Genomic DNA, 14883 nt, shown 5'->3' with positions numbered 1-14883 from the left:
TTTTAATATGATGACGTAAAGTAACTAACACCGAGCTAGATCGTGTGTAACGACCGAACTGCCAATATTCGGTTTGAACTCAGGACTGACGAACCAAAATTTATTCGGTTAGACCAGACTAAGTTCTTCTGTATAGTTTACAAAGCGTTTTTGAGTTACTCGTATTAAATCATATCAGAACACAAACTCTGTGCTCAATTTAAATGGTTCTAATTTAGGAAATAGAACAAATCATATCAAAAAAAAACAAAATACCTCAAAGGGCACAGCTTGTATTATACAGTCAAAAGTTTCTTTAACACAAAGTAGTGTGCTAAACAACAAAAGAGACAGTTAATACAAAAGAGTTGATTACCTAAGAATCAATAATAATATTCCCAACAAGATGGGATCAAATATGTATCTGCAGGGATTCCAGCAATCTTCCCAAAAAGACAGTCAAATGTTAACAGTCACACACTTAACCACACCGTGACCTTGGGCTTAGTCAAACACGACCTTACTGTCAATAGTCCGGCAACATGCAATAGAAAATTAAGTAACAAAAAGTAAGTCTTTAATCAAAATCACATAACAAAAGCCAGTCAGTCAGTCAGCTACAACGTAGGACCAGGCACATATGTGCATCGACCACATATTCACCATTCGTCAGATTCTAGAACACAGGCATACTTATCGGCGTCCGACAATGGTGGTCTTTCTCGACTTAAAAGCAGCATTTGACTCTGTAGACCGCGAGATTCTGTGGCAGTGTCTGTCATTGAAAGGCGTACCCCAGAAGTACATAAACCTTGTAAAGGCTCTTTACTCGAACACTACTAGTCGAGTCAGAGCTTATGGCGAACTGTAATCTACTTTTGCAACCTCAAGTGGTGTCCGTCAAGGCTGTCCACTTTCCCCATTCTTGTTTAACTTCATCATAGATCTACTGATGGAAATAACATTCTCGTCTACTGATTTCTCGGGTATTGATCTCCTTACAGGAGGTCCACTTATCGACTTAGAATACGCGGATGACAGTCCTGTTTGGTGAAGACGCTGATAGAATGCAGAGTCTTTTGGTAGCACTGAGCAACAATGCCAGAATGTTTGGAATGCGCTTCTCTCCCTCTAAATGCAAGTTGTTGCTTCAGGACTGGTCTGCGTTAACACCTGAACTGAGGATAGGGACTGAAGTAGTCGAACGCGTTGACAACTTCACTTATCTTGGAAGTCTGACCAACCCAAATGGGTTGGTGTCTGAGGTCGAGAAAGACTGGAGAACATAAAGTGTGGTCAAAAGAGATCTGGACAAAGGTTGAAATACACGACAGGGAGAAGAAAGGAATAAATAACAGTACTGTCCAACAAAAATGCTGTGGAGGGATTTTCAACGTTCTCTTTCCGTTACACCGTGATTATACAAAATAACGGTAGAATTCAGCTGGACGTCTATTGGTATAAGCCACAATTAAAATGGAAGCATTGAATTATGAGTTAGAACATGTTTGTAATCTTATTTTATCTATACACTATATCTCACTCAGCTAAGTAGTGAACAAGCTGTATTGGTATTGCCAGCTCCACTAGCTCCCATGGAAATTGGTCATTAGCAGTGCTCACAGACAATATAACTTTTCTTCTGATCTCTCTTCTTGATGGGAATGTATTTAAATGTAGGCCAAACAAACATGCCTGTGTGGGTGTTTGGTAAAATAGGAGTCCCCTAACCATTAGCTTATCAGCATCTATATCAAAGCTGTATACTGTACTCTTCATCTTCATTAAGCTTCTTGCAGTAATCCACGTAGTTGGGAGTAAAAAATCAGAAGTTTATCCTATTCCAATTGTTTCTGGATATTCTTGTTTTATTTTCTTACTTTTCATTTTCTTACAACCTCTGATCCTCTAGTAAGGGACACGTTCAACAAGTCATGAGCAGTAATTTATTGGAGGAGTTAGATGCTACGAGGTAAGATAATAAGTCAGTAAAGTGTGCGACATCCATGGAGTATCTCCGAATATTGACTGGGCGTTGGTCGTCACCGAGTTAGCGCCCCCTTTTTTGGCTATGAAAACCTGGCTGACACGTTCTTATTTGGTAAGTTGATCGAACTGACATTCCTATGGAAGGGGATTTTAGAAGGAAGCTAATGCAACAACCTAGGCTGATTGATTAGGAGTTGGCTGCAAACATCTCAGCAATGTCAAAACATTGTAGCTCAAGTATTCGTTTATATCCTTATTTTGTATGGGCATTATATTTCCCATTATTTCATATCGAATAGTGGAAAGCTTAGTATAAAGTGTGACCGATAAACGAACCCACCAATAATAATATGAAACGTCCACCACCACATTAACTTTCTTTGACGTTGTATGACTTTGTCTTGTTTATGTTCGTTATAAAACATTATTCGCTTCGCTGACATATTTTTCCTATACTCTAGTTATTGTTTGAAACTCTGTGCTCGACAGTCTAAAGAATAGCTTAGAATTACACCTGTAGGAAATTACTTCCTGCACTTTGTGTGCTTGAAAATGATAACCCTGTTCTCCAACTGCCCTACCACACGACCTAACTAAAGACATACTCACGAATTGTCTGGTTTCTTCTCTCGATAAGAGGAAGGGTACCCATCAGCACGGAAAGCCCTTTGGTTAAGTGACTGAAGTCACCATACAGTTTTGGTGCTCTTACAAAGTTACCTATCCTGACCCATCAATAATGCCTCTAATGATCCATAGGAATATGAGGTCACAGCTTATAGAAACTTCCAAATTTAGATGTATTCACTCCCAACCGTCAGTTGCACGTCGCAACGCAACCTCCGTAAAGCGCGCCAACTGTCGTATTGACAATACGGATTTTACTAATCTTATTTGTATTCATATGTGAGAAGTATTATTACTTTTATGATCAATGTACTTATAGAATATCAAACTAACTGAGTAACCCATCATAGTGAAGACAGTATCTTTTGTAACAATTTAATCTTGCCTATAAATTGGTATACCTCATGTAACAGACTGCTATTTGGGAATTATTTATTATTATTAAATGTGCTCTAAAAAATCTCCATTTAGGTTAAATGTGCTTGCTAATTGCTTCATATATTGTGAGAGTTGTGACGATTTCCTATCTCCGAAATCGCGTGCTGTTAATAGCTGTTATAGTCTTTTTTCTTTAAGCTATTATTCATCAGATGACTGCTGCATCGAGTTTACCATACACGTTTTGTTCCGACACTTTCAAACTGTGGTCAAAACAAGATCTCTAACCAGGAGTTACCTTTTGCCTTTTCTAATCGTTTTGTATTCGAATGACTGAGTGTTGCTTCATTGAGGATACTCGGCCCCCTTTAGGCCATGGAGATAAGTTTGGCTACGTTTCTCCTTTTGAGTCCAATGGACTATACGGCCACGTCCAGCGGGTGTTTGCTTTTTTGTGGGAGCTGAATATATTGATGGATTCCAATAATTTCAGTTCAATGTGGAATTTTCATTCAGTGCTATATCATGAATAATATACAAGTTAATATCAAGAGTTTTTGAAGCTCATCTAATTTGGTAAAGGCTCCTCTCTTCTTGACTCTCCTTTATGGGGAAAGATCGAGTTTCAGAATAATGTAGGTAGTTGCTTATTAGAGCCCTAACAGGCATCAGGGGTTTTCATTCATCCGACCCGAAAATCCCTTTAGAGTCACTTGTAGATGGAGACAGATAGTACCGTCCAGTCTTGTCTCATTTCTTAGCGATTTCTTAATGATTTATGCCGAAAAAAACTTCAAAGACTGCCTAGATGCTTATCAGGCCATGCAAGTATCTCATATTGGTATTAGGATACTCGAACTCCTTCAAATATATTGTGTCCACTGCTAATCCCACCAATTAGCTGGACTCATTGCTACAGTTATCGCCAAAAATATAAAGACTACACTTCCGTTTCTAGGTATGGCCACAAATAGATTAGCTGGTTCGTATCGGTTAATGACAAAGACATTGGATGATGAAAATTGTTTGTTCAGTCCATTTCATGCATACTAGCCGCCACGCATTGTGATTTTGGTGTTGACGATGACTGGTTTGTTTTATGAATGTTTTTTATTATAATTGTTTCACATAGTTAAGTTTTTGGATATCGTCAAGCCGTTTTGTGCAATCCTACCGGAGATCTCCCGTCCCGAACGGAAGATTCAGTTTCGAGAACGGGTGTTATGGACGGGAATAACTCTGATGATATTTCTGTTTTGTTGCCAAATACCACTTTTTGGCATAATGTCGTCTGAATCTGCCGACCCTCTCTACTGGCTTCGAGTGATTTCTGCGTCAAACAAAGGGACACTTATGGAACTTGGGATATCTCCAATCATAACATCTGGTCTAATTATGCAGCTTCTTGCTGGGATACAAGTGCTCTCTGTTGGTGATGCACCGAAAGACAGAGCTTTATTTAATGGAGCTCAGAAATGTAAGATGTCAATAATTTCTGACCCTTCAGTATTCGGTATGGTTATAACTGTTGGCCAAGCTTCTGTGTATGTTATGTCCGGAATCTATGGTGCACCAAGCGAACTAGGTGCAGGAATTTGTCTGTTGATAATCTTCCAGGTTTGGTGTTGTTTTTTTAATCACTCTCGTTTAAGCTAACGTTTGCAGGTCTTTTGGTTTTGATGTTGGATGAACTTCTCCAGAAAGGTTATGGTTTGGGCTCTGGTATATCTTTGTTTATTGCAACTAATATTTGTGAAACTATTGTGTGGAGAGCAATAAGCCCTACTACGATTAACACTGGACGAGGTAGATGTTAAGTTTTACGTTTATTTTTCCAGGTACGGAGTTCGAGGGTGCTATAATATCGCTTTTCCATCTACTGGCCACTCGTACAGATAAAGTTCGTGCATTAAGGGAAGCGTTTTATCGTCAAAATCTGCCAAATCTAATGAACATACTTGCAACTATTCTTGTCTTTGCTGTCGTCATTTACTTCCAAGTAAGTTAACTACAAGTCTCGAATTCTTCAGAGCTTCAGAGTAGATATTGCAGTCAAGTCAATCCGATATCGTGGGCAATCAACTTCATATCCAATCAAACTTTTCTACACCAGTAATGCCCCGATCATGCTTCAAAGTGCACTTGTCTCTAATCTTTATGTAATGTCACAAGTAAGTAGCATTGCATTTTCAAAAGATTTTTGTAGATGTTAGCTAGCAAGTTTCGAGGTAACTTTATTATCAATCTTTTGGGTGTTTGGTCGGATGGTGAAGGTGGTTCTCGATCTGTACCTATCGGAGGATTGTGTTACTACATGACACCTCCAGATTCCTTAGGAGATATGCTAGTGGACCCCATACACGGCATTTTGTATATTGCTTTCATGCTTGGAAGCTGTGCGTTTTTCAGTAAAATATGGATCGATGTCTCAAATTCCAGTGCTAAAGACGTAGTTAAACAGCTCAAAGAACAACAAACTGTCGTTCCAGGACATCGGGAGAATTCAATGGTGCATGAGTTGAATCGTTACATTCCAACAGCAGCCGCACTTGGTGGTCTATGTATCGGCGCTCTTTCAGTATTGGCAGACTTCCTAGGTAAGATGGTAATTTTAGTTTCTTGAGTTGCATTTTAATAATTACTTCAATAACCAAGAGTGACCGTCAGTTGAAGAATTCTTTCGTTACATCTTTATGTGAATCACTAAGTGGACCAATGACCATCTGAGTAAAACTTAATTTGCGGCCATGGGTTTATAGGTTTAGACAGCGAGTAGCTTTAATTGCATTCGCACGACGTATGAAACTCCCATAATAAATAAATATAGTTCAGTGGCATTTCCTTTTAGCCATATATAAATCTAGTTACTCTGAAGGCGGGCGTCAAAGCATCCAAGGCAGTCCGTTCTGTTTTAATTTACGGCAGCGAAACATGGCCATTAAGAGTAGAAGACACTCGTAAGCTACTAGTATTTGACCACAGATGCCTCAGAAATATTGCTGGGATCACCGGGTAAGTAATAGTGAGGTTAGACGCAGGGTATTAGGGAATGATGGTAAATCAGTTGATGAGGTTGTGAATCTTCATCGACTGAGACGGTTGGGCCACGTGTTACATATGCCCAAACACCGATTACCACGACGTGCAATGCTAACCGGTGTTCGGGATGGTTGGAAGAAAGTTAGGGGTGGCAAAACCAAAACGTGGCATCAGTGCTTGAAGTCACTAACTTCTAGTCTGAACCATGTTGGTAGATGCAGACTACTTGGTTGGGGTCCGCATGACTATCGTAATCAATGGTTGGAGACTGTGTGTGACGTGGCTCATAATCGATCACAATGGCGTCGGTGTATACACTCCCTGTCTTCCCTTAAACTAAGAGATTAAAATCGCTTCATATCTTTCTTTCTACGAACCAATTCTTTCTTCTTGTATTATATCTCTATGTGCAATCTTTCTCTTATATATTACCACCTTTGACATAACCACTGCTATGAATCCGGTGTTCATCTTGTTGTGCTGATGCGGTATGGCAACCTGGACCGGTGAATATATGTGCCTGGTCCTACGTTGTAGCTGACTGACTGACTCTTCATTTCACAAGAAAGTCGGCTGTTTACGGTGAAATAGCTTCGAGTCAGTGACAGTAGTAAGAAAGGATTTGTTCTCGCATAAACTTCAAAAATCGTTATTCTATGCATTCTGCTCCATGTTTCCGCGTTGGTTTTTCTACCTTCTGTTCTCAGACAATTTCGGTACACTCCTTTTACTATTTGTCTCTTTGGTTCTGTTTCTGTGTACTAATATGAAGCGTGGCAACGATATAGTTCTTGTCAGGTCCTGAATTACTTTCATTTATTTGTCCACTCGTGATTCTTCACTATCTCTACTCCGCATAGCAATCCTCCCTGTAGGGGTGTTATTTACTTGAATTTCAGACCAAACACCCACTAAGTTACTATATCTTCCGTTTAATACATACGTTTTACGTAAATTCTATATATTCATTCATATGTGATATTACTCGAAAAGATTTGCATATAGTACATCTCGTTGGCGTAACCTAGTAGAGCTCTCGGATATCGTCTATTAGAAATCTGTCATAATCCTTTAAATTGTCCATTTATAAACGGTAGATGCTCATTCTTATTTTCGTTTGTACAATTTATCAAAATGTGTATGTACAATGGGACGGTCATTTATAAATACACATACTAAGATGTGACTTGATGTTAATCGTTTTTTCAAGTACTGTATACTTAATACAGTAAGATATTCTCAAAATAAATGTTTATCAACTGTCTGAATGCTGATTGTAAGAGTGCGGTTTGAACTAATGATCACGTTTTAAAGTATTCTCCGAATAACCCAGTTACTAAAATGGTAGCATTATCGTTATTGTAATTTATTAATCGAGTATAAGTTCGAATACTCAGCATTGAGTCCAGACCAAAGTAAGCAGAGCAGGATTCGAATCCGCTACCCAATAGGTGATATAAATGTTTTAACCATAAAGGTATTACTTCAGATCATTTATTTATCTTAGAGGTTTAAAGACACAAGATCCTAGCAACTGGTCTTGGGTGTCTTTGAAACACTATCAGTCAACTACAACGTAGGACCATGCACATAAATGAATCGGTCCAAGTTGCCACACCTCATTAGTACAAGATGAACACCAAATTCATAGTTGTTACTTCAAGTGTGGTAATATGTAAAAAAAGATTCTGTATACGAATATAATACAGGAAGAAAGAATTAGTTCGTATAAAGAAAGGTATAAAGCATTTTCAGTTTTCAAGGAAAGACAAAGAGTGTATACAGCTACGCCATTGTGGTCGACTTTGAGCCATATCACCCAGAGACTCCAACCATTGATTACGATGGTCACGCGGACCCCAACCAAGTAGTCTGTATCTACCAACATGGCTCAGACTAGAAATTAGTGACTTTGTGGACTGATGCCACGTTTTGGTTTTGCCGCCCCCAACTTTCTTCCAACCATTCCCAACACTAGTCAGCATTGCGCGTCGTGGTAATCGGTGTTCGGGCATACGTAACATGGCCCAAGCATCTTAGTCGATGAAAATTTACAATCTCATCAACTGATTTACCATTCGGTAATACCTTGCGTCTAACTTTATTATTACTTACCCGATGATCCCACCAGATGCGAGCGATATTTCTAAAACATCTGTAGTCAAATGCCAGCTTGTGACTATCTCCTACTCTTAATGACCATGTTTCGCAGCCATAAGGAAAACAGAACGAACTGCCGCACAGTATACACGTTCCTTAATTGATAGACGGATAGGTGACGTAAGTTTGCAAAAGCCAAACGTGCTTTGTAACACTGATTTATTATAGGACCACTACAGACATTTTGAGATTAGGCATAGTGGTAAATTGTTCCGAAGTTATGGGTATCCATCAAGTAAGCTGGTAGGGGTGTTTCGTGAGCCCAGTCATCACCTGATTCATGCTACTAATCAAGCACAAGAAGTAGGTTCATACTTTTCACGCCATTATTACACAGGTTTCCTTGGTTTACTACCACTGTCAGGTTTATTATCTTCACATATCTTTCTTGTTAATTCCTTTTTCTCGTGTGGACTGTGACAGTTTGTTCCAACACATTTTTACTGGATTCTACTCGTTCGTTTTACCCAAAACAGTTGTTTCAAACAACGCACTTTCCTAAGAGCAGGCTCATTGTTAGTTTCATATGACCCTTTACTCTTAAGTCCTAAAATCTTGATAATGAATAATGTAAAAGCTTGTAATTGTCATCAGCTGTGAAAATACAGCTCTTGTTATTACTACTTTTTATATAAGCCGGCCAAATATTGAGTAAAAAGCCCATTAATACAATCTGTTCCCACCGGAGCGTTCGTGGAATCCCACTAGCGGAATGATACCTTAGTGATTCAAGTTGTCGACCTTCGGTCACTAAACTCTAGGTTCAAACCCCACTCCACTTCAGTTTGGGGACAGACCAATGTAATTAACCCTCACACTTCGGATGTAGATCCTACCCAAGTAAGCACCTGACAAGTTGGTTAATTAATTAATTCTTTATACTAGATATGACAAATATCTCATGCAAATTGTGTGTACTAAAAACTTAACAACAATTCCAGTGGTTTTATTGATATAGTTTATTCACAATTTAACTTATTTGTTTCAGGTGCTATTGGAAGCGGAACAGGTATTCTCATGGCTGTCACAACAATCTACCAATACTATGAAGTATTTGTTCGAGAGCAAAGTGAGATGGGTGGTTCTATGAGCTCTTTGTGGTTATAAGGAAATATCACAAGTCTTTCTTATGTATTCAAATCTGTTTTCGTTATGTGTTCCAGTCTGCTACATGTAAAATGATTGAGTGGTTAAAGACATAGATTCGGATTGTATACTAAAAGGCTTTAAAAAGTCAACATATTTTGATTGTATATTTTAGCATTTCTTTAAACCAGTAGTTATTGGTCATCATTCACATAATAATAAATGTTTGGTTTTTTCTGTGCAGTATTTATGTCCTAATATCACTCCAACATGTACATTTTGATCATTACCTACTGCTTTGCACTTTTAATTTGTGATCATTAAACGTTTCATGCTTTCTTTAGTTCTTTTTTTTTCAAAATATAAAAATAAGGTGTTTTTTTACAGTCAATGTAGAACTAGTCATTAATGTTGATTAGGTTTTAATTATAATACGAACTGCCCTATTGACTATGTAGTGTTGCACGAAGTAGCAGTTGAAAAATGTAAATGTCGTTGAATTTCTGTGTATAACGTTATTGATTTCGTGAATAGACTCGGTTACTCATGTACTCATTACACCACAACCGATCCAGACTAATAAGTACCGATCGCGCCATATGTGTATTCGACTATTGATATTCTCACATAAGTTGAGGATTTTGCGAGTAGCCTACCGTATAATTATAATTCTGTCACTACATTTGTGTCGTTGTGATGATAGACTATCACCGGGCAGTCTTAGACAGTGGATTTTCCTTATTAAACTGTTAGTTTACTATCGGTCGTGAGAAATTCCATTTAGTAGGGAAAATGGTCAGTCAGCTACAACGTAGGACCAGGCACATATGCATCGGTCCAAGTTGCCACACCTCATTAACACATCAAGATGGACACCGGATTCATAAAAGTAGTTAATTCAGAGGTGATGATATATAAAGGAAAGATTGCAATAAGGATATAGTACAGGAAGAAAGAAAGATATGAAGCAATTTTAATCTCTTAGTTTAAGGGAAGATAGAGAGTGTATGCACCGACGCCATTGCGATCGATTCTGAGCCATGTCAACAAGAGTTTCCAACCATTGATTACGATAGTCATGCGGACCCCAACCAAGTAGTCTGCATCTACCAACATGGTTCAGACTAGAAGTTAGTGACTTCAAGCACTGATGCCACGTTTTGGTTTTGCCACCCCTAACTTTCTTCCAACCATCCCGAACACCGGTTAGCATTGCACGTCGTGGTAATCGGTGTTTGGGCATATGTAACACGTGGCCCAACCGTCTCAGTCGATGAAGATTCACAACCTCATCAACTGATTTACCATCATTCCCTAATACCCTGCGTCTAACCTCACTATTACTTACCCGGTGATCCCAGCAATATTTCTGAGGCATCTGTGGTCAAATACTAGTAGCTTACGAGTGTCTTCTACTCTTAATGGCCATGTTTCGCTGCCGTAAATTAAAACAACGGACTGCCGCGCAGTATACTCGTCTTTTTATTGATAGACGGATATCTCGCCTTCGCCATAGATGACGTAAGTTGGCAAAAGCCAAGCGAGCTTTTCGAATCCGTGCTGAGACTTCGTCAGACACCAACCCATTTGGGTTGGTCAGACTTCCTAGGTAAGTGGAGTTGTCAACGCGTTCGACTACTTCACTCCCTATCCTTAGTTCAGTTGTTGACGCAGACCAGTCCTGAAGCAACAACTTGCATTTAAAGGGAGAGAAGCGCATTCCAAACATTCTGGCATTGTTGCTCAGTGCTACCAAAAGACTCTGCATTCTATCAGCGTCTTCACCAAACAGGACTGTCATCCGCGTATTCTAAGTCGATAAGTGGACCTCCTGTAAGGAGATCAATACCCGAGAAATCAGTAGACGAGAATGTTATTTCCATCAGTAGATCTATGATGAAGTTAAACAAGAATGGGGAAAGTGGACAGCCTTGACGGACACCACTTGAGGTTGCAAAAGCAGATGACAGTTAGCCATAAGCTAGGGAAAATGGTGTATTGGATTAATGAACACTGGCCTACTGAATCATAATTAGTTGTGGTGTCTCGAGGATGTGATAACGTTTTGAAACGTATCATAGATAGTGAGATTTCATTAAAGGATGGCCTGTGTCAGTTGTGGAATATACCCTCAGAGCACCGTATATTACTAACCAAATAGTTATCTTGTCAGGATATTTCTTAAAAGTATTCAGAGTGAGATAATACATATTACAAGTAACTAACCGCATACTGGGCAGGTATGAACCTGTTACAATTTTTTGAAACAACCCTTTATCGCTTACTCGATCACAGGCTTGTGAGTCATATGTACCAAACAACTATTACGCCCCAACAGTAGATATTATCTGTGAACAGCCATTATTGCCGAGCCAAGGTCGAAGATCACCGGCAGTTGCGTGGCTGCAAAATTTATCGGAAAATATCAGTGTTCAAAGCAATGTCACGGACTCAAGCAACTTACGGATCATATCAACTGCAAGTATCTTCTACAAGTAGGGAAGGAAATGATATACAAAGTGGTATTTTTCTGGGAACTGCGATATAAGGCTTTTTCACTCTCCACATTAAAATAGCTCACATCTGTATGAATTTTGCGATGTCTATGGGGACGGTGAATGAACCACGACAGGATCGACCAAGGCGCAAATCCACCAGAAACGTCTCTCTCAGTCAGTCAGCTACAACGTAGGACCAGGCACATATGTGCATCGGTCCAGGTTGCCATACCATTTATAATACTTTGCTTCTATGCGATACGCTTGCCTTTGACACGGTGAAAATCTATAGCTTAAACGTCTCTCTAAGCTATAGATTTTCACCGTGTCAAAGGCAAGCGTATCGCATAGAAGCAAAGTATTATAAATTAAAGTGTTGGTGCAATAAAGATAAAAAGGATATCTGGACATAGACATCAGAGAGATAGTTTACGACTCAGTGAGATGTTTTCCTGTCCAGTTTTTGAAGCCAACCACTAATAGTAACTTTTAGTCCTCATGACTCAAACACCAGAAATATCATTCGGTGGAAATACATACATGAAGAATGCTCGTCCTGTCCTTCCTTTTTGTCAAGAAGCTGCATTGCAAAACCTTAGTTAAAGTTACTCTTCCCCATACTTTGGTCAATCATAGTCTTCCGGAGGCAACAGTTAGTCAGACAACCGCCGCTTTCTCAGGAAACCTACTTCAAAATACACTATCATCACTGATAAACTTTTCTGCTTCTTTAATTACTAGATCACAAGTTCGAGCCCTGAACCGTCACTTGGAATATACCTTAAAATTAACCACACGGATCTGTTCTGAGTAAATGGGTAACATGACCACCTCTTAAACTTGCACAGTGAGGCTTACGATAGAGGGAATTTCCGTCTTTGAACCTCTTCTAAGAAATCTATGGCCATATGTATGTCAAAACATAAGTCAAACACTTCAACGATACCTAAATTAATCTGAATGTCAGAGCTAAGGCACTACACCTTTTGTCAAAAATAACGTCTTGAAAGTATCGGTGTCGTGTTCGCAGAGCATTATTTACATTCCATCAAGCGACTGTCGAAGCACTTAAAAGTCGGTCTCATTTGGGGATAACCTCTAACTTTTCTGTCCCATGCACGGTTTATGGAGCCGAATTACGGATAAAGGCTCTTAACACACTTGGACCAAAAGCTTTGCTCTCGGTTGAGGGGAAACGGGACCCTAACTGAAGTGATGTACCGCACAGAAAAACCTAGCAATAACTGTAAGCTGACTCTGGTTAGCCTAAAGGGATTTTGAGCATCTTCATAAAGATGTTATTGGGGTTTTATACCCCGCCTATGTTATGCCTCAACCAGCTGATAGTCTTGAACATATATTCCGAAATAAGTTGGTGACAAAACTGGTTACGTATTCATAAGGAAGTAAAATGCTCACCCACCGTTGTCTTATCACTTGATGCTAAGGGACCATATTCACATTCTACACATTGAATGGGGACATGTCTCAGAAGAGCACCACAAAGACTAACGGTTATCTTCATTCATTAATCTGATTTCTAGTGATATGAATGTAGCGTAAGCTAATCAGCTGGTATGAGAGGCGTACTCGGTGTAGTAAATCCAAACCTAGAATTACATCGTAAAGGCAAAACTACATCATGGGCATGATACTTGACTGCATCAAATAGTAAACTGATGGGCGATATTTCTGTTGACCTATTCTTGATTACCAATGAAAATGATTATTCAGTTCACCTGGTACGGTTACAAAACCTTAATGTTCACCAAGAAAATGACAAATAAATGACTGACTAGTGTTGTGATTTAAGGTGTTCTTGTGACCGCCTGGTTTCGCGATGTAGTCAGGACTCATAGGACGTCAAGTTGTTGGAAATGGTATAACTTAAGTAGGTGATTGTCTAGGATGTATCGAACGGTAATAGCTACTAAAGTAATTGTTTGACTGATACCTTAAGTCACTAAAATCTTGTTCACTTAATCAACTACTGTGAACGTCATCAAACTACGAACACATCAAGAAATATATCGGTATCTTCAAACTACAACGCCTGTTTCATCCAATTTCAGGCGAAGCACTTAGTATTATTGAGGTAGTGAAGTTCCAAAAAACGTTAGATAATCAAATCAAACCATAATGTATTCAATATGTGAGTTATTACAAACGGCGACCTCGACGGCCTCCTTTGCGTCGCGTGCTATCTGTTGGAATGGGTGTGACATCTTCTATGCGGCCAATACGCATTCCCGAGCGTGCGAGGGCTCGTAGAGCAGATTGTGCAGCAGGACTTGGGGTGCGGACCCTAAGGTCATTAAAAAACAACGAACTGAAGCCTACTTTGTTCCACCAGTTGCTCGGATACGGATATGTAGGGCATTTATACCCAAAGTTTTGCATTTCTCTGCGACATCTTGAGCTGCAAGCATAGCAGCATATGGACTAGATTCATCGCGATCGGCTTTAACTTTCATGCCACCCGTGACACGGACGATGGTTTCAGCACCTGTCGCATCCGTTACGTGAACAAATGTATCGTTGAATGATGCATAGATGTGGCAAACTCCGAATACAAATTCGCCTTCTGCAACTTGAGGACCCAAAGAAACTTGCTCTTCGACTACCTTCCTAGCTCCTTTACGCTTTGCCGCCATCACGCTTACAAACGAATAGTGCTCGAGTAGCGTCGATCACGAGAAGGTCCAACAAAATATTCACTGTCCAAAAGATTTATGAATTATTACTCCTCATTTTTAGTAATCTCTTTGTTTTTCGAAGCCTTCTTTTCAACGGGTGAGTGCATGGGACTGTGACTAGACTGCTGAGATCTGGAATTATACTCGTGTAATTGCCGAACCTCTAGCAACTATGTTTGATACGTCTTTGCTGCAGTAACTTGTTAGCCTAACCAGTGTAGTTATCAAGCTAAAAGAAACGGTCATTCGTATGGCTATTTTGAAATATATGGAACGGAATAATCTTCTACCCAGGGAACAAAATGATTTTGAGAAGAACTCACCATGCTTGACGAATCTGCTCATTGGAAGAGAAAATCGAACCTCAGAGAACAGTAGTAATGTCCCGGCAGATGAAGTTTACAAAGATCTGGATAAAAGTCTTTACATAA

At 39.4% G+C, this 14883-nt stretch overlaps 2 protein-coding genes across 3 annotated transcripts; one reads left to right on the top strand and one right to left on the bottom strand.

The window, feature by feature from the left end:
• The first annotated feature begins 3737 nt into the window (after positions 1 to 3737).
• Positions 3738 to 10672, top strand: SEC61ALPHA (DSec61alpha). 2 transcript variants are annotated; one of them, XM_051215419.1, is made up of 8 exons: positions 3738 to 4063; positions 4106 to 4450; positions 4481 to 4590; positions 4626 to 4779; positions 4812 to 4972; positions 5004 to 5144; positions 5180 to 5570; positions 9161 to 10672. In XM_051215419.1, the coding sequence occupies exons 1-8, from the start codon at positions 4057 to 4059 to the stop codon at positions 9277 to 9279; spliced, it is 1428 nt and encodes a 475-aa protein (XP_051065920.1). In that variant the 5' UTR covers positions 3738 to 4056; the 3' UTR covers positions 9280 to 10672. The 2 variants fall into 2 exon arrangements, with proteins under 2 accessions (XP_051065920.1, XP_051065921.1); XM_051215420.1 differs by having other exon boundaries at positions 4106 to 4779; positions 9161 to 9597.
• A 1463-nt stretch (positions 10673 to 12135) lies between these two features.
• RPS14 (ribosomal protein S14, S11) lies at positions 12136 to 14453 on the bottom strand. The gene is made up of 2 exons (XM_012939640.3): positions 14097 to 14453; positions 12136 to 14061 (listed from the first exon to the last, which is right to left on the bottom strand). The coding sequence occupies exons 1-2, from the start codon at positions 14408 to 14410 to the stop codon at positions 13917 to 13919; spliced, it is 459 nt and encodes a 152-aa protein (XP_012795094.3). The 5' UTR covers positions 14411 to 14453; the 3' UTR covers positions 12136 to 13916.
• Positions 14454 to 14883: the final 430 nt, after the last annotated feature.

This window comes from Schistosoma haematobium, chromosome 4, assembly GCF_000699445.3.
Source record: "Schistosoma haematobium chromosome 4, whole genome shotgun sequence".
NCBI classification, from domain to species: domain Eukaryota; kingdom Metazoa; phylum Platyhelminthes; class Trematoda; order Strigeidida; family Schistosomatidae; genus Schistosoma; species Schistosoma haematobium.
This window is presented reverse-complemented; position numbering and strand designations above follow the sequence as displayed.

What these genes read in the sequence shown, in the direction of transcription:
- SEC61ALPHA (XM_051215419.1), top strand. An exon ending in TACGATTAACACTGGACGAG is followed by an intron (nt 4,780 to 4,811) that starts GTAGATGTTAAG and finishes TTATTTTTCCAG; the next exon opens with GTACGGAGTTCGAGGGTGCT. An exon ending in ATCTTTATGTAATGTCACAA is followed by an intron (nt 5,145 to 5,179) that starts GTAAGTAGCATT and finishes AGATTTTTGTAG; the next exon opens with ATGTTAGCTAGCAAGTTTCG.
- RPS14 (XM_012939640.3), bottom strand. Translation starts at nt 14,410, where the DNA reads ATGGCGGCAAAGCGTAAAGGAGCTAGGAAGGTAGTCGAAGAGCAAGTT. An exon ending in CGAGCAACTGGTGGAACAAA is followed by an intron (nt 14,062 to 14,096) that starts GTAGGCTTCAGT and finishes TAATGACCTTAG; the next exon opens with GGTCCGCACCCCAAGTCCTG.